Source organism: Mus caroli, chromosome 15 (assembly GCF_900094665.2).
Source record: "Mus caroli chromosome 15, CAROLI_EIJ_v1.1, whole genome shotgun sequence".
In the NCBI taxonomy this organism is placed as follows: Eukaryota; Metazoa; Chordata; class Mammalia; order Rodentia; family Muridae; genus Mus; species Mus caroli.
The window spans coordinates 79,554,192-79,573,250 of NC_034584.1; the positions used below are offsets into that span (position 1 = coordinate 79,554,192).

The 19,059-nt window shown below is 57.2% G+C and overlaps 1 protein-coding gene across 2 annotated transcripts in view; it reads right to left on the reverse strand.

Annotated features, from left to right (window-relative positions):
• The window catches only part of Wnt7b (Wnt family member 7B), a 46,540-nt gene extending 28,371 nt beyond the window's left edge, over positions 1-18,169 (reverse strand). Inside the window, exon 1 of one of the 2 annotated variants that reach the window (XM_021183808.2) lies at positions 17,709-18,169. In XM_021183808.2, coding sequence (XP_021039467.1) covers positions 17,709-17,779 — 71 coding nt within the window. In that variant the 5' untranslated portion in view covers positions 17,780-18,169. Of the gene's footprint in view, positions 1-13,773; positions 14,342-17,708 lie in introns of those variants that run through there. The other variant, XM_021183807.1, reaches the window with a different exon arrangement.
• Positions 18,170-19,059: the final 890 nt, after the last annotated feature.

Genomic DNA, 19,059 nt, shown 5'->3' on the forward strand with positions numbered 1-19,059 from the left:
TCTCTCTGTCTCTGTCTGTCTCTGTCTCTGTCGCTGTCTCTGTCTCTCTCTGTCTCTCTCTCTCTCTCTGACAGGGTCTTACTCTGTAATCCAAGCTGACCTTGAACTCAGGCTATAATCCCTCCTCTAGCCTCAGCCTCCTTCAGTTGGGGCTGTAGGAGAGTGAGTGCCACCCTGTCACACTAGGCCTGGTAGGGTTTTGTTTGGTTGTCCTCAAAATCATCTAAGTCACTTCCTTGCTGAAAAGCATTCATTCATTCATTCATTCATTCATCTGGGCTTATGGTAGAGAGATCTAGTTGCAGCTTTCCACACACTAACTCCCAGACATCCTGAGTTCCTAGAACAGGTTAGACCATGGATAGCCAAGGCTTTGCGAGAGGGGAGTGGACTAAAGCCTACGAGTGGGAAACATGGCTAAAATCCTAAAAGCTAAGTAGCGGGTGCCAGCAGGAGGCTAGTGGCATGTGGGGCCTTGCTGGGGTTTTTGGCAGTAGGATGACAGTATGGCTGGCACCCTCACCAGGCCACCCTGCAGGTGGGCCCCAGCTCTCATCCCACAGTGGGAAAACCCTCTTCCCAGCCAGCAGCTGCCTGCTCAAGTGTCCAAGTGACCAGACCAGGGAGGGCCCGCGAGCAGAGAAGCCTGGCAGGGGTGCGTGTGCCTTGGTGACTGACTTTTTTTTCCGTGGAAAAATTCTGTTCTGGGCTTGTCTCTCAAACTGCTCAGGGGCCCTAGGACGTGGGCAGAGAGCCAGGAACAGTGGGCCACACTGGGAGCCTACAAACCTTTCTCACCTCTTGCCTGGATCAAGGTCCTAAAAAGGATCCCTGGGGAGCTGTGGGCAAGCCCACCAGGCTCACACCAGAGGCTGGCAGAGGCCAGGAGGACCTGAGTCTTGCGATGCCCAGCTCTGGGTTTAGGTTGGGCACTGTGTCAGGAGGACTTCCCTGGACAACAAGAAGACCTTTCTACCTACCAGAAGCTTAAGGGAATGGGACTGCCTTCATGATGGGGGGGGGGGGNGGGCTCGAGGAGGGAATGGATGGCAGTGGGGAACACCTCAACCTTGCTATCACTGTTCAATGGTAGATATCCAGACCTCTAATGCTGTGGCTAGGGCCACAAACTGTGGTGCTGACACAATCCGTGGGAGCCCCGGGACATGCCTCTTCATGGCTGAGCGGGGCAGGCTCAAGCACTTTTCCTAAGTTCTTTGTACTTCAGCTTCCTCCTCGGTAAAAGTGGTGTGAGAGCATTCTGGACACATGGCAGAGCTGATGGGGAGAGACTTGTGAGGCATATGCACTCATACCACAGCTAGTGTGTGGTAACGTTTCACGTGTTGGGCCAGCAAAACCCTCCAGGCCTGAGGCTGGGATCACTCTGGTTCCACATTTACTGGACACACATGGCTGTTGTGCTCCTGGCTTCCACACTCCCCCTGGGACCAAGAAGGCACCATGCCTATAGCAGAACTCTGAACCACTCACTGAATGCCCACTGCTGTCTCCATGGCAACCCAAGGGGCTATCCTCAGGCTCTTCCTCCAATCTTGCCAATTCACTCTGTGCCTGAAAGACAAGGGACCCCAGCCAGTACAGTAACCAACCACCAGATGAGCGGTGGCCATGCCTAGGGGACAGAATCCCTCTTTCCGGTCAGGCTTCACCCTGGGGTGTCCTCCAAGTGTCCCCCTTCTCTGACATCTTTGGAGAGAACTAGCTCACATAAAAGGCTGATGGAAGGGTGTCCCCTATGCCCAGGACTGAGGTCGCCCCGTCCTTACTTGGTGTGGAGGACACACCTGCTTCCTTCAGGAAGTAAGCCCTCCAGAGTCTGCCCTAGAGACACGGGTAGAAATCTAACCTAAATCCTTCATGCTGCTAGTGTTTTCATGCTTGAGCCGGAGAAGACCTGCTGTGTGCTAGATTGGGCCCAAGACCCACATAACGTCCCTATGTAAAAAACGTGTGATAAGAATTGATATTCTTGTTGGGCAATGGTGGCGCATGCCTTTAATCCCAGCCCTTGGGAGGCAGAGGCAGGCGGATTTCTGAGTTCGAGGCCAGCCTGGTCTACAGAGTGAGTTCCAGGACAGCCAGGGCTACACAGAGAAACCCTGTCACGGAAAAACAAAACAAAACAAGACAAAAAACAAATGATATTCTTTTCCCCAGAGGCCCAGAGAGGCTTGTCTGCCCTGGGCTGGCAGGCAGGCAGAGAATCAGGGACTGTTAACCCCTCAGTGGGTTAACAAATGAAGGCTTCTAGTCAGGAGGCTCAGACACACTGAAACATAGAAGAGTGACCAGGCTCCTGGCTCACATGTCCAGCTGAGTGAAACATGGGGTACCCTCAGTCTGGAAGGCAGATGGCTCCAGGGGAGCCATGGGGTTCCCTCTCTTCATCCTGGGAGACAAGTCCATGAAAGCCATGTCACTTACCTTGTCCTTTCCCATTTAAATGGCCAAAGAGAAATGGTGTCATTGCCCGACACAGAGGTGACCAACAGAGTAGGTCTCTCCCACCCAGAGGAAGCCTCCAGCCACCTCGAAATCCACGGATATGACCACAAGCCTCTGCACCCCCTGCTCTTCCCTTTAAATCTTTACCCGCAGAGCAAACAGGCCCCCTAAGAGCAGTGACCTCTGCCGGGCTTTTCTCTGGCCGGAGCCCTTTCCACACGGGACCAGGCTGCCCCCAGGCTGCTGGGCTGGAACAAACATGTGTGTGGAGAGTCACAGAATGCAAAGACAAGCACGGGACCCAAAGACAGTTTAGAACTGGAACTGAGACCATCCTGACCTAGAGAAAAATATGAAGCGTCCTCTCTGGAAAGCAGGACCTTTTAAAAACAAACAAACAAACAAACAAACAAACAAACAAAAAACCTTCCCTGGGACAGGCCCCTTAGCCCTCTGGTCCCACCACCCTTAACCTGCTCCAGCTCCCGCCTGGCCTAGCCCAGAGCTCAGTCTACACTGCACTGGCCCTGTCCCCCCTCAGGGCCTTTCCCAGCCCTCCCAGCTGCAGCTGAAGCCTCTTAAACATCTTTCTTTGCTGTATTCTACCTACCCCGTGGCACCAGGATTAGGCCTCGCTCTTCTCCCTCCCGCTGTGCTGGACTTTCAGATCTGCTCCCTCTGCAGACAGACACACCTCCTCACAGGCATTGACCTCTCAGCCAGCTTGGAGCCCTTGGACTTCAGTGTGGGACCCCTGTCCTCTCCAAAGGCTCTGCCTCTTTGCCCGCTGCTGACTCCCCAGGGCAAGGATTTCCCACCATTGCAAGGTAACCAAGGTCACTAGGTCTCCTGTCCCAGTTCCCATTCTGGAAAGTAGGGTCAGGCTGCTCTAAGCTTCCCTCTGGGCCCCCAAGCCTTGGCCCAGACAGCTACCCAGCTGCCCAGCAACTCCAGCCCACACTCCTGGCCCAGGGCGCTTTGTAATTCTTCCTTCTTGGGCATCCTCCGGCAAAATATTTGAAGAATGTTCTAATTATCTATGATCGGCCAGGAAGGCGGGCCTGGGTCCACTCATCCAGGAAGTAACCCAGCAAATCCCCCGGAGGGTGGGCTGAGCTCTCCCTCCGGTGGGCAGGTGTGTCCGGGGCTTTTCCAGGCACTGAGGGGCCCAGGGGCTCTTCCCAGGCTCTGGATCACTCTTAGGATGGGGGTGGGTGGTTGGTTGGGAGCCAGCACTAGAGGAACCTCGATGTTCTTGCCAGGTAAGTGGGGATAGGAATGTCTCCGAAGTGCAGATTGGCCTGAGCCCCCAGATCAGAGTTCCCACCCACCCCACCCCCCCCACACACACACAGACATTAGCTACAATCTGAATTCGATTAGACTGACCAAGGAGAGCTCACCTAGGCCAGAACTGAGCACAGCCGGTCCCTTTGGCAGGTCTGTAGAACAGAACTGGTCAGGGTGGAACACAGCAGGTGCCAAGGCCCCTGCCCTCAGGCTACCTGTCTTCTCTCTGGTCCTCCTTCAGTCTTCCTCTGCTGGCTGGTAACCCCAGCTCAGAAACCTGGGCAGAGCATGTAGCTCCAAGCTGTGTTTTGTTCCTTGATCCTTCCTCCTTCCCTTCTCCCCTCCTCTACTCTCTTCTTTGCCTTTTCTTTCTTTCAGGGTTAGCCCAGGCTAACCTCAAAAGCACTAAGAAGTCAAGAATAACCATGATCTGACCCTCCTGCTTTCACCTCAAAGTGCCGGCGGCACTGCGGCACCACCCCAATAGTAAGTACATGGACCCAGGTGAGGCCCTGAGGGAGGAGCAGAGGGGGCAGGTCCAGCCTGGCCATCCAACTAGCCTTTAGCGTGCCCTGACACATGGTCTACACCCGTCGCCACAGTGCTGAAAGAGCATACACTTAGTTCAGCTTCCTGCTTGTTCTACTCATCCCTATAGCAGTTTCTGGGGTTGGACCTTGAAGTCTAAACGTACAGAGGGGAAAACAGACTGAGAGAGAGACCCAGAAGGAGGCAGTCAGGGATTGCAGACGGCTGAGGGTGGGCAACTCTAGGCCTCTTCTTGGGAATTCATCCACCTCCAAAACCCCTCCCTGGCCTGCTTGGGCCTCAGTTTCTTATTTGAATATCAAGGGGGCTGAGATGAAAGTCAGGGTACCTGTGGCTAGACCCCCTCCCCCAAAGAGGGTCTTCATGGCTGTGGAAACTAGGTTCCAGTTCTGCTAAGTCTCTGACTCTTTCTGACCCATCTGGGCCTTAGTCTACCCATCTGTCTGTAGTGGGGGACAGAGTCTGCCCATGGTTGGCAGTCCCTTTCCTCCAGCTTGGGCCCCACTTGCTCCTATCTTTCTAAGCCACTGCTCCCCTCAGCTGCTCCTGGTGTTCCCAGGCAAGAGAGTAGAGATTCTGCTAAGGGCTTTCCCACCCTTCCACATAGCTAACATTCCAGCCAGGCATCCCAGGACCCCACCCTGGAGAGGAAGAAGGCAGTCTGGGAGAAGTGGGGTGGTAAGCAGGAAGCCTGTGTAGGTTGGGGTGGTTGAAGATGGGAAAGCCACGCCCACCGAGTGGCACATGGCGACATGGGCAAAGAGCTTAAGGGGGCTAATGGGTTCACTGAGTCCTCATGGGGATCACTGTCATTTCACTGACTGACCTCCGACTTCAGAAACTTCAGGGCCTTTCCTGGCACGCAGGGCCCAACATAACATGCCAAGTCCTGGCCTTAATGGGTCAGATCTTTGCCCTCAGAGGGGTACCCTGTCTCTCCAGCAGTCAGACGGGACTCCACACCCAGCACTGTGCCTCCACCTCCAAGAAGCCTGCCTGTCTGACCCTGCTTTGTTCTCACTTTGAAGACACCATGTGTGTGCCAGGCCCGGCACAGGGGCTGAGGTGGCTTCCCTGGCCCATACTCTTTGCTTCCTACAGTACAGATGGAGACAGCCACACTCAGAGATGCCAGGGCCCCCGAGGCTGTGAGGCTGGCTGAAGCCCAACTGGTGCTGAGACCCCCGTAAGCCCAGCATGGCACTTGCTTTAAAACCTATGTGATACAAGGTGCCCCGAAGGCATGGCTGGCCAAGACACCAACCCGAGACCTACGGACAGAAGGACAGGTGGGTGTAAACGGTGGGAGGGAGTTGGCAGGCCCCACTGGCCTACCGCCAGTTTGGGAGTCTAAACACTGGATGGCTGAGCCAGCACTTCCTGGGATACTGAGTATGTTCTGAGCTGTGAGCCTGGGGACCAAGTCCCACACATGGGGGACAGCAAGTCACCATCTCTCTACAGACAGACCTCAAGGCAGGGCTGAGTTCTTATGCAGAATCAGGTGGGAGACAGAGCCTAGAGAGGGTGGGGCCTGCCTGACCACAAGGCAAGCACCCAGGGCAGTGTGAGCCTCAGCCAGGGGCCTGCCCATTCCTGACATCTTTTGTCATCACAGCTGGGGCCTGTCTGAGTCAGAAGCCCCCTGGGGACTGTACCATGGTCCCTCACCTTAGCGTGTTCCCCGTGACCTTGATGGCTTCCCCAGTCAGCAGCCTCAGAATGAATGCTCTGGGAAGGGGGCCACTCAATCCCAGTCGCTAGCCTGGCTAGCAGCCCATTATTCCCATTTTCCAGAGGATGCTCAAAGAAGGACTGTGTTTGGTCCAAGGCTGAATAGTAGCTTGGCAGCAATAAAACCAAAGCCTTTGTCTCTGCCTCCTTGATATCTTCCCGCTGCAGCTGTGGCTACCCTGTTCCTTCCTGCTACAGGAGTCCCCGCATTGGAAGGCACAGGTGAAGAGGGGTCTGGCCTTGTAGCCCTGACTGTACACCCTGTCCCACTGCTCTGTCTGTGTGTGTGTGTGGGGGGGGGGGTGTCCAGAAGGCATCACTGACCTACAAGCCGCCAACCTATGTTGCCTCTGGAGCAGGGCTATCACACACACACAAAAGAACTTCCCTCAGGTGGAGTCATTGTCACATACTCTCCCACAACCATGCCAGGAAGGAAACGCAGAACCTCAGGCATGGCCAACACAGGCGCGACAGCCTGAAGGGAAGGAAGCTGTCCAGCTCTATCTATCCTGTACCTCACCCTCTGTGAGAGGACATCTGTGAGAGGACATCTAAGCACTATTCTTCCTGAGCATTTTCAGGGCTGTGTCCCTGGAGTCCCTCATGCTATGCATCTCTGTCCCAGAGCTGTGACAGGGTAAATAGCAGCTAGAATTGCGAGCCCCTGGCAAGCACTCTCTCTACACCACCTGCCTGCCCAACCAACCTCAGGCTCGCTCATTTTGCACAGTGCTTTGGCCATGGTACATTCAAGCCCATCCAAAGGTTCGAAAGGTCACCCCGAGAAGCTGGTAGGCTTAATCTGGTGCTCCACCCTGTGGCAGGGTCACCAAAGGGAATGTCAGCCCTGCTTGGTCCACAAGAAGGCCACTCCAGCACTCCAGCCTACTGGAACATTACAGTGGCTTAGATTCATCCTTTCCCCACAGGCCAACCTGGTCTACCTGACCACAGGAACACAGAGATAGCAGGATGACAAATCTGGCTCCTGGGGAGGGTCAGCTCTTGGAAAGTCCCAGCACGTCCTGCTAGAGGTGGACCTCCCAGAAGGTGTTCAGACTCAGCCCAGCCCTCAGTCTCTGCTTCAACCTCAGACTGATAGAGGTGACTTCTGGAGCATCTCGGGTCACCCTACTCCGGAAAACCTTTCCCCAGGTCATCCTTACTAACAAGAGGTCAGGGTCTCCGCTATGGGAGCTGCAGGACTCTGTGTAAACTCGGAAGAAGGTGGGCAGGAAAGGCTGGGGTAAATTAAGGGAGTGTGAAGAGTCAAGTGAACACAGTAGGAATTGCCAGAAGGGCTCTAGAGCCACGCCCAGATGGAAAACCAAGATCTCAAGTAGCCAAGGATACCTCAAGTCCATGCCCAGCCGCACCCAAGAGTATATCATGACGAACACACTGAACCTCCATACAGGTCACAAGGTGGCTGGCCAGACCTACCTACCTACCTTTCTCCCTGTTAAAGCTGGCCTCAGAGCTGTTGGAGCAGTGCCAAGCCAGGCAGCAACATTGACATCCTACAAGAGCATCACATCTCTGTCCCCAGAACTAAAGCAAAAGCTAGCACCCCCCAGCTGTAGAGGAAGCCTGTGCTCAGGGCCTGGGATCTCCTGGTCCATGGACCAATTGCAACCTACTGCCCTAATTGGGTTCTCAACCCTTATAAACTGTAATGAATGTGAGAGAGGCAACCATATTAGTTAGAGGTTGGGAGGCACCATGAACCTCAGAGCCCTACAGACCTGGGTTCAAATCCAGTCTCAGACACTCTGACCTTGGACACACCTGGCCCTGGTCTCCCCACCCTCACAGTCCTATGCTAGAGATGGCTTGGTTTAGCCCCTGTGCCAGCAGCCAGGGAGGAAAGAGACTCAACAGCAGACTCTAGACAGGCTGTGTATGCCAGGTTCACAAGACAGGTCCTTCTGGAAATGTGGACCCTGGGGCCTATGTTCCTAGTCAGGAGCCAACAAGACAGCTGGTCTATTCTCATTCTAAAGATGTTGAAATGGGCCTCAGTATGAAACCCAGGTTGGCTTTGAACCCATGATCTTCCTGCCTCAGCCTTGAGTGCTAGGGTAACAGGTGTGTGACACAAAACCCAACCAGGGCTTTTAAAGTCTGTTTTACACCCAATGGCCTCCTGCTGGGGGTAATCTGAAATCCCGCCTGTCTTCTTCCTTCTAAGGAGTGGGTTACACATCACTACTTGGGTTTGCTTGGTGGGACTTTTGAACACAAAGAGAGAGTGGATCGGAAAGCGCTATGGGAAAAGGTTCTGCCCAGTGATGGAAGTCATTGGTATCAACTGATGGGACTTCCGGGGGTTCTGGCTTTTCCTCCAGCCATGCTCCAGCCCTTGGAAGGCTTCACAACATATAACTGTAGCTAGTTTGTTGTTGTTTATTTGTTTGTATGTTTATGGCAGTTTGAGGCAGGCTAGGGTCATCTAGGAAAAGGGAGTCTTTATTGAGAAAATGCCTCCATAAGACTGGCCTGTGGGCAAGTTTGTGGGAGCATTGCCTTGATTAAGGATTGATAAGGATGGTTTCCATCTCACTGTGGGTGGTGCCATCCCTGGGCTGGTGGTCCTGGGTGCTATAAGAAAGCAGGCTGAGCAAGCCACGAGGAGCAAGCAAGCCAGTAAGCAGCACCCCTCCATGGCTGCTGCTTCCATTCCTGAGAACAGGTTCTTGCCTTGGTTTACCTCAATGGACTGGTCTGGGATATGTAACTCTAATAAACTCTTTCCTCTCTAAGTTGCTTTTGGTGATGGTGTTCATCATAGCCATATAAAAGCTGACTAAGATGGGTGCCATGGCCACTTAGGAGGGACACCGCCCTATAGCATCTTCTGCCTCCAGTGTCAGCCATGGTTGTTGCACATCTGCACCAATACACACGCCTCAGCCACCCACCTAGAGGCTTACACTGAGCCCCAGAGCACTGCATTCCCTGGTCCAGTCAAGCCCTTCCTTAGAATTCCTGATTCTCATGCTTACATCTGCTTGGATGCCTCCAGGGCCAGGAGGCTCAGTGCCTCCCAGAGAGCAACAGTGCTGGCCCAAGCTTGGGGATTCATACTCAAGGGCAAGGTGACCGTGGGTGGGTAGGGGGCCTGGGGGAGGGGCAGGCTGAGTTGGAAGATGAGGAAAGAGAGGGAGCCCAGAGTGCACCTGTACCCACCCCCACCCATCAACCAGCCTGAGGGGAGGCCCCCAGCCCCACACCAAGGAGGGAGGACAAACGGCCGTTTTGTCCTTGGCCAGCGGGCGGCCTGTACTACACAATGACCCTTTCATCAGACTGAGGGAGCCCTGGGCCGGGGTTTCATCTGACAAGGGAGGGCGCCAGCCTCTTGTCCCCTTGGGAGGGGAGCTGAGCCCTATCCCAGCCAGACTCAGGACTGTGCAAAATGGAGGTCTCCAGGGAGCCTGCTGTAGCTGTTCCACCTGCCTGGGAGATGCAGAGGTTAGTGGGCTGGGGATAGGCTGCACAGAGGGCCCCTTCTCTGGACACTTCCCCCTGACCCTCTGATGACAGGCAACCTCCATCCAAAATCCTGGTTTCCATCTCAGCCATGCCGCCACCACCATGGCCAGAACACTGGCTCAAACCCCAACAGGGCATCCATGTCCACCAGGACACCTGCAGCGATGTAACCCTGGTCCACCTGCCCCTCCAGGCCAGCCTGAGGGTTGGCTGTCCCGTAGGAGAGCTGGAGGCAGAGGCAGGAAGAAGCATTATTTTTAAATATCTCCCTTAGTGGTGATCACCTGGCTGTGCCACCGCTCCCATCCTGGATGGGTCATCCCAGGGAGGGCCATGTAGGGGTTAGAGCCAAGAGGACAAGATGACTTGGGGTCTGGGTGATCTCATCTCTCAGAACCCCAGTACTGTGTTTGTGTCTCCATGGGGTCCCCTGGACAGACGTGTTTGACAGTCATAGTCTCCTTCAGTAGTCTTTCTCTTTAGTCTGGCCAAAACTCTTCCATCTTTCAAAATCCTGTTTAGACCCTAAAGGAAGCCCTCTGAGGCACCCAAGGTACACACTATTCCCTCCTGAGTGACTGCTTCCTCTGGGCCTTCCTCTGGGTCACTAAAGGTAAAGTTCCCTGCTCCTGCTACCTCAAGAGCCACCTGTCTCCTGAACTGTCCCTGACACCAGAATCTAAACTAAGCCCAGGCCCTGAATTCTCTCTGAGTGCTCCAGGTCACCCTGTGAGCATTGTGTCCCCTCCATAGATTCTCCCTGGGCAGAGGAGTGAGCTAGAATTGGCCATGCAGAAAGAGGCAGTCCTAGGATGAGACCCCAGGTTTGGCATGCCTGGTGCTCTCCAGGACTCCAAGGATGCTAGGTTAGAACAGATTCCACCCCTCCAGCTTCCTCCACAGTCAGAGACCAAAGACAGACAGACAGACAGACAGACAGACAGACAGACACACACACACACACACACACACACACATGCAATGACTGGGAAAGGTCCATCCCAGATTGCACTTCCCTCCCCTCTCAGCTGGTGAGTCCTACCATACCACAGTGGGTTTGGGGTAGTTTTCAGTGGTTATGGGGGCTCCAGCTGGAAGGTTTCCTGGGGCTTAAGCTGTTCTCCGGTGTTCTGGCTCTAACCCTGGTGTGCCAGTTGTCCTAGGGGGTGTCACATGCTTTCAAACCCAGAGACGCCTGGGCCTGACCTGAGTCTTCTTTCCCCTATGACTGACTTATGAGGAGACTGAGGACCAGACGGACACCACCCTCCAGGTGACCTGTTCATGTCGAAGTCCTGTGACCCACACTGCCCCCCACCCCCGACTGTGATGCCCCAGTAGCAGCCTGATTCAGCGCCCATCTCACCAAGGGTCATACCCACAGGGCTTTTAGGACTGTGGTCAGCACCACCGGCAAAGCCACAGCGGGAACCAGGAAGAGGTCTGCCTGAGCCTGGGAGGACAGTGGTGAGCACCCTCTGCACCCCCAAGCCAGGTGGTCGGTGAGTAACCATCCCGTCACTCATGACTCACTTGGCTCCCCAGAGCAGGCGGTTACCATGACAGGCTCTACCGGAAGACATGGGGGGGGGGTCATCACACTCAACTACCACATCTAGGACAGGGAGGCCAAGAACGGAAGGGACCTGCCCTTACAGTAGCCCAGACTGGTTCTGGCTCCAGACTTGAGCCAGGCCCTCATACCAGCTGACCCAGCACTAAAACACTTCTTGTGGCCTCGCCCCCATTTGCCTTTCCTTGGTCCCTTGCTGGTTCCCCACTGCTCCCCCACCCCTTCACTCTGCCACACAGGGGTACAGGTGGCTAGAGCTGCCTCTCACAGCTGGATCACACGTAGAATCAGATAGGGGCTCAGGGCCCTTCCAGGCCAGCACACCCGTCCAATACGATCAGCAGCAGGGGCCCAGGCATGTGTCTGGGATTCACTGTGTTCAGATGATGACCCAGCATGGTGAGCTGGGAGAACAGCCTAGCTGAAAGGGGCAGGATCAACTTTTGGCTAGTGTCTGCGATCCTAGCAATGGGATGCCTTCTGGAAAGTTCTCTGGAACAGAACACAGCCTCTGCTCAGGGCCCCTCCTCACTGTGGCATCCTCTGGGACATTCCTGCAGTGCTAGGAGGAGGGGGGTGTCTCACATTGACCCCCAAATACCTTCCTCAGTTAGCTGAGTTCTGTGCTGGCTATCTAGCCAAACTCTGCTGCCGGGGGTTGCCTAAACCCGGAGGCCTTGGGACTCAACATCCTTTCGTCATAATTATATAGGCCTGTTCCCTCCCAGGCATTTTAATGCAGCCAACTCTCTGATACCCAGCAAGGTGATAAAAATCCAGCCCTACAATCATTAGCCCTGTCTCCCTCCCAGGAGCAGGGCTTATAGAGGGCTGAACCAATCGAGGCTAATAATGAAGTGACCCCTTGCTGCTCCCAGCTACCACCCAGCACTGGCCTGGACACAGTTGGAAAGCTTCTCCCTTGAAAGAATAGCAGCCCGGAGAACTGGCAGGATAGTCAGAGACCAACTTATGTGGGGCACAGTCGGTGGAAGTTACCCCACTAAGCTGGAATGGGTCCTCCAGGAGAAAACGGGTTGGCAGGGAGGCTCAGAGGTACACTGGCTACCATCCATCTGCCAGAGAGAGCCCTGCAGTTGCTGTGGGGTAAACCATGTTTGCCATCCTATCCTCTCAGACCCAACTTCTGGCTTCCACCCCTGGACACCTCCCCAGGAACACCAAACCTCAGCTCCTAGCCTCCCCAAATGATCTCTCAGACAGAGTAACTGCTGGCTCTTCCGCAAGGCTTAAGTCTGACATGCCAGGATCTGGGGAAGGGGAGCCTCGGAGCTCCCGACCTAGGCAGGAGTCTTCGACTCGGAGGCCCTGTTGGCTGATCCATTTCAAGGAAAGGCAACAGAAGCAGAATTCTCTTGGCCAGGTCTCCAAGATCAGGCGGTGCCCACGGGCCCTGCGCCCTGCCTGGGGAGGCCTGATACTCTCCACCCCAGGCGATGCCTCCGCAGCCAGGGCTGCCCGCCGGGCCTGGAGCGCTCCCTCTGCCTGGACCTTGTAATTATGTTCCACAGCCGGGGAAACCGCGGGCCTCGCAGCATCTGGCTGCGGTTGCGAACTTTTGTTTCAAGATGCGCGACTATTTATAGAAGGAAAACTGGTAGGATAGTAATTTCCTAGGAGCTGGAGGAGAAATTGGCCGCGTCTTTATTAAAAGGGGTGGTGGGGGCGGGGCAATTTATCAAGACTGTGGCCGCGGGGAGGGGAGGGGGTGGTGCAGGGAGCGGGAAGGCGGCTGCCGCCTCTGGCCGCGTTAGGCGACCCCGGACGTGGCCCGCGTGTTAAGGAGGGGGCGGGGGAGGGGAGGAAAGGGAGAGGGAGCGCTGGCTCTGAGGTTTAATCAGTAGCATCCAGCTTCAATTCCCCCAAACGGCGGTTCCATAAATCAAACTTCTTTTTAAATCGGAGGCCAGAGCATATGCGTCCCATTAGGAATCGGGCGAAGCCACCGCTGTGCGGACGCGCCCCCTCGACTCGCAGGGCGGACTCCGGCCCTGCCCGGAGCTTCCCCGTAGCCTGATGGGCGATGCTCCGCATACTCTCTAGACCTTGATTACCTGCGCGCACAGTGTGCGCCCTCCTCGCCTCCTGGAGAGGCGTCTAGCAGAGGAGAGGCCAAGGCCTCCCGGTGTGGAAGGACAGCACAAGTGGCCACAAGACTTCGGAGAACAACCTGGGCACGCTGTCTGGTGGGGCGCAGCATGCACGTGTCTGCCAGTGTATGCGCTGGGAAGTGAATGTGTGCATGTAGCTCTCCTTAGTGTGGCAAGGCCATGCGCGCCGCGTGGGTTAATACGGCCTAGGGAGAGGGTCTCTGGCTGGTCCAGGATTACGCTGGGACGCGACTGGCTAGCTCTGACTCTCGCGCTCAGTGCACATAGCCTAATCTGTAAAGGCAGTCGGACCGCTCTTTGGCCACCTTTTCTCCGACCCCTAAGCTAAAATTTCTCGTTGTCACAGCTGTCCCTCAGGTGATCTACCTCGGCGGCTTAGGCCAACAAAGTGACCCAAAGGCTCCCAGTTTCTTTGCGCGCAGGGCATCCACACCGGGGACCATCTTGCCTCCTCCCCACTCCCTCCTCCAGCAGTGGTGGCCAGGGGCTCTCCTCCCTCCCACCCCGCCCGCCACCCGCGGCACTCACAGGTAACTGCCGCTGGACAGAAGGAGAAAGATCTGCGGGCAATAGACGGAGACCAGCGCGCTGCGCGGCGACAGGAGGAGCATGGTGGGCTGGCGCGCCTGGCTGGGCTGGGCAGGGCAGGCCCCACCCGCAGGGCTCCTGCGCCAACTGAGGCTGGGGTCTCCGCGGCCCTCCCTGATGCAGGGCAGCAGCGCTGGGCGCTAGGGGCCAGGGCTCGGGGGCCGGGGGACAGTGCTCGCCCGTGTCTCGCTGCCAGGACCGCGCATCTTGCTGTATCTGGGACAGTAGCAGGCGCTGGGGCTGGAGTTCGGGGCAGGGGCCCGGAGGGGGGCAGTAAGCGCTCCTTAGTGGCTGTCTGGTCCTCTGTCCGTCTGTCAGTGCGAACCGGTTCTGTCGCTCACTCTGGCTCAAGTCTCCAAGTCTCCCGAAGCGCCGCAGCTGCCATTGGACAGGCCGCCCCTACATCCGCCTCCTCCGCGGGCGGGTTTTTTTTAAAGGGGAGGTTGACCAAAGTGTGCGGCGGGTGCCGCCCCCAGGGTTTGCCCAAGTTGCCTTGGCCGGGATACCCTCGCCACAACCTTTGGCGAGAAACACCGCTACGGAGAGCGCATCTCCGGGAGGCACTGCGCGGAGGCGTGTGCGCCTCTTAGGGGCTGTGCTCAGCAACGTGTGCTCCTGTATGCATGCGTGTGCTTGCATGTTTCTGCAGGAGCATGGGCGGTATGGGAGCCCGCAGGTGTGTGTGCACAGATGCCCCGTGTGTGCTGTCCCTCTGTCTACATGGAACCTGGTTAGGGATGGTTGGGTGTGGGTCCCGCTCACTGCATCTGGGCCAGCTCTATTCTGCACCCCTTCGGAGACAGGGGTGCAGGCAGGCAGGGAAAGGCTTCTATCTCTCAGGGCCATCACCTCTGGCTTTTTCATCTCTAATCTTTTACTCTTTGAGGAACGTTTGTTTGTTGGCAAGGAGAAATTCTTCTAAAGAGCCTTCCCTTTTCTACTAATTTATTTTATAGTCTAGAAACAGATTGGGGTCCCATCTCCTATTTCTGCTGAGCCCGGCTGTATCGGTATGTCTTTGTATAGAGGTACATGTCAGCTGGGGGAAGTCTCAGAGCAGGAAGGACAGCAGGAAAGGAGGAGCTGTGTGTGGTACAGTCGTGCTCCTAAAGACTAGATCCACAGCTCCTGGACTTAGCACGGAGACTCCTGGGCATCCAGGAGTCAGAAACCTCCCTTACCTCCAGATCTCCCTATCCTTTGCCCCTTTGCCTCTCCCAACCACAAAAGCAGGAACAAGCCTAGCACAGGGCTGATCCTGGCACCTCAGTGACCTTGGCTGCTCCCCTCTCCACCTTGGCCTCGCCTCCAGGACAGTAGCTCCATCCATAGTGACCTTAGGTTAAGTGTTGTGACTCCCCAATGTCATTGTGCTTGGAAATCACTGAGAACCGGAGGTACTCCTGTTTGGATTTTGAGGGCTGGATTCTGGTTCTTGCTAACAGGAGGTGTGTGTGTCGGGGGGGGGGAGGATAAATGCTCTGGTGGGATTTCTGGAGGCCCGGTCGCACATACAGAAACATGGGGGAGGGGCAGGTTCTGGGTCCTCCATCACAAAATAGTCTCTCCCCCGAAAACTATCCAGAGGAGTCCCCAGAATGGCTCCCACACCTTGGACCTCACAACCATTGGCAATGAGAAAGGCTTCACTCGTAGGTGCCACTATATCCCACCACCTAAGGTCAGGGCAAAAGCTATCTGAACTAATCTCTCAGCACTCCCAAGGGGGACACTACCATGACCCTGCTCTTTTCAGATGACAGTGAGAGGCTGCTCTAGACACCTGCCAAAGAGATGGTGTTCACACAGCACCTACCCCTTTAGGTCCCATGGGAAGGCCCAGCTACCTTTCCTATTCAACTGATGCAACACACACACACACACACACACACACACACACACAGAGAGAGAGAGAGAGAGAGAGAGAGAGAGAGAGAGAGAGAGAGAGAGAGAGAGAGAGAGAGCTTCCCTGACTGTCCTTACACTGGATCTTTGGGAATTTTTTTTTTAAACTCAAGAAGATGGGTTGGGAGGGGCAGCTTATGGAGGGAGACAAGTTCTCCCTTTGGGGCTCTTGGGCAGAGGAAAGCTTGCTTAGTCCTACCAGATAGTGGTTACAGGTGTCTAGGAGCCCAGGCTGGGCTAACAGGGACCCCCTCTCTACTCAGGACTGACCACCAAGTTGTTCAGAGCACCACAGCCAAAAGCCTTCCCAGCCATGAAAGATGAGGTAAAGGCATGAAACCCAGGTACCGCTCCAGGGAGCCCCCCAACCTCGGGAACCCAGACCCTTCCGCTGACACTTTTTCCTATTTGATGATAAGAGGCCTTTGCTGAGGAAGAATGGTCAGCAATGGAAGCCAGGGCCGGTGGAGTCAAGCACCAACTCAAAGACCTTGGCGCCAGAGCCAGGTAGCTGGGATCTGCATGGAGCCTCCTCCCAAAGGGCGGTGGGTCCCTTCACAGGCCCAGGAGATTCAGTACAGGCTGCTGAGAGTCCGGGGAAGCAGTGGCCTGCCCACCCTGCCCCCATCCCAGCAAGCTCAAAGCCCCGGCACCCCTCACCTTCATAAACAAACACCCAGGGACACAGCCTACCCTCACAAACCTACAATAAACACAACCACTCTCAGCAGCAGACACTCCCGCCCAGGTCTGCAGGAATAAGGAAGAGACTTTCAATCCTGCCTCTGAGGCCACCAGGTTTGGTCCCTACCCCTCTCTGGGCCTCAATTTCTTCACCTGTAAGATGGCGGAGGTGCAGAGAGCTGGGAAGGGTGCTGATCTTCAGCGACTGTTTCTACCTCTCGCCTGGAAAGTCGGTCTCCCAGGTACCGGAACCCGCCCCTCCTACAGGTCTGGTCACTGGCCTTCCTAGGGCCATGATGAGGCTGGCCTCAGAGCGCCGGGCGACACATAGTAGGATCGCCGGGCAAGGCGGGCACAGATGCCCGCAGGTGCTCCGAGTGGGGGTGGGGGTCTGGGCCCGGCCGGGCCGCCAAGAGTGACTAACGCCCGCGAGGTGCGCTGAGCTCCGTTCGGTCACACTGCCCCTCCACCCCCAATCCGGAGAGGCCGAGACAGATTCCGTCTAAAGGAGATCGCGGCTCAACAGGTAAGGACTCGGCTGGGTTCAGGAATGTGGAAATACGACTCGGAGCAGCTACGGCGGCGAGCAGCGAGCGCGGCCCGCCTGGAGCCCGCCCGCCCGGCCGCGCCAGGGGGAGCTCGGCGAGAGGGGGCCGGGCGCAAGGCCCCGGGCGGGCGGGGGCGCGGGCCGCGGACGGAGCCCGAGGCTGCTGCGCCAGCCCCACGGCCCATCCCGAGCCAGCCGGACGAGTTGTCAAGGTAATTTCAACATGTCCGGGTGATGGATAGAGACGAAGGGCCGCGGCGGGTGCAAGGCCTGCGCGCTCGCGGCGAGTGCGCGCCCCGATCTCCCCCGCCGGGGATGCCCCCCGCACCCCCCTCCCGGCCCGGCGCGCCCTCCGGGCGGCTAGCGCTCGGCCCGGGCTCGGCGCCCAGCGCAGCCCGGGGGAGGGAAGGCGCGTCCCACCCCCGGGGCCTGGAGCCCAAACAGGTGAAAGTACGCGCCCGGCACGCTCGCCGCTACCCGCGAGCCCCGCTGCGGCCGTCCGCGGACCGCACTGTCCCTGCTGCGTATTGGCTCCGCGCCCCTCCGGAGGATCTCTGGCTCCGGGGGTGGGGGCTCGGTTGAGTCTCAACGAGGCTGGGATGAGGGCCGGAGATACCAGCCAGCCCGGCCACTTCAAGAAACGCCCTCCCCCACCAACTCCAGTCCCCAGGTCCGCTGGAGGAGGCTCTGGTGGCTGCCGGTTCCCCGTCTACCGCCCCCCGCCCAGAGGAATACTCACCCGAGCTTCACGTAGAGGACGCCAAAGCAGAGAAACACGTAAAAGATCCACTTTCGAAAGTTTCTGTGCATGATCCAGGGAGGGGGGCTGCGCCATAGACAGCTGCGGCCGGAGGGGACGCGCGGGTGGGCAGGGGCCGGGCAGGAGCCAGGGAGCTGCGGTAGGACCACGCTCAGCCGGCGCTTCGGCTCGGGAGGCGGGCGACGCGTGGGCACCCGGCACGCGTTGCCACCATGGTGAGCCCAGGGCGCCGCAGCCGCCGCGTGCGCCCGGGGGAGTGACCCGGGCGGGGAACCGCGACCTCGGAGCCCAGCGGAGTGACCGTGGGACTCTGCGAGCGCAGGCCGGGGCCAGGAGCAGCGAGCGGGCGCTGCCTCCACTGGGCTTAGCCGCCTGGGGCCGTGCGCGCCTCGCGGTGCGCCGGGACGGCCAATGTGTCCGCACTTGTCCGCCTCCCCAGGTGACTCGCGGCCCCGGCAAGCGAGCCGCGAGCAGGCGAGCGCGCCCCAGGTAGGAGGATCCGCCTCCCGCCCGCCCTCCTCGCTCGCAGCGCGCTCTCTCGCGCGCGCTCCCTGGCTCTCCCCTCCCTTTTCTCCTCCCTCCCCCGTGACACACGAACGCATCTAACCCCTCGCCCCCCCTCCCCAGGCCAGCTCCCTTCCGATCGCCCTCCCAGGACTGCGTGGGAAGAGGGGAGGGAGGGGAGAGGGTGCGGCTCCAAAGAGACACCTGCGCTCCTCAGAGACAGTGAGGGTGGGGGTAGGGGCGGGGGCTAAGAAACTACCCGCTCAGGGCTTGGTGGTCACTTGGTTTCCAGTTTCTAGTTGAAGAGAGAGAGACCACCCACCACCATCTCCTTTCTATGTGCAGACATCTTTCCCCTAGACGTTACCTACGTGGGTGCTTCCAGGGCCACAACTCCGGATCAGGCATTGTTACCTGCCCAACAAACTTCGGGGAAAACTCGTTCCAGCGCCCGGCACTGCAGAGCGCAAGCAGAGCGTGGGACTTGAGACTGGTAGACACACCAGCCTGCCCAGCATTAAAAGTGGCACCATGACAGAGACTCAGAAAGGCATCCTTGGAGAGTCCCAGTCTGAGGATTCTGTCTCACTCTGCAGGCCTGTCCGATGCGGGCGGGCATCAGATCTGATTCTTGTTGAACTGCTAAAGTGGGAAGTCAGACTGACCTAGGTTCCTGGCACATCCTGTGGTGTGTCTCGCTTGATCCTATCCTGGATAAATGGGTGACAGGGACACTGCCTGTCACAGCTAGGTCTGTCTTAGTACAGCGGACCAGCTAGTAACCAAAAACATAGTGGGTGGGTGGGGGAGCCAGGTTTTCAAGCGT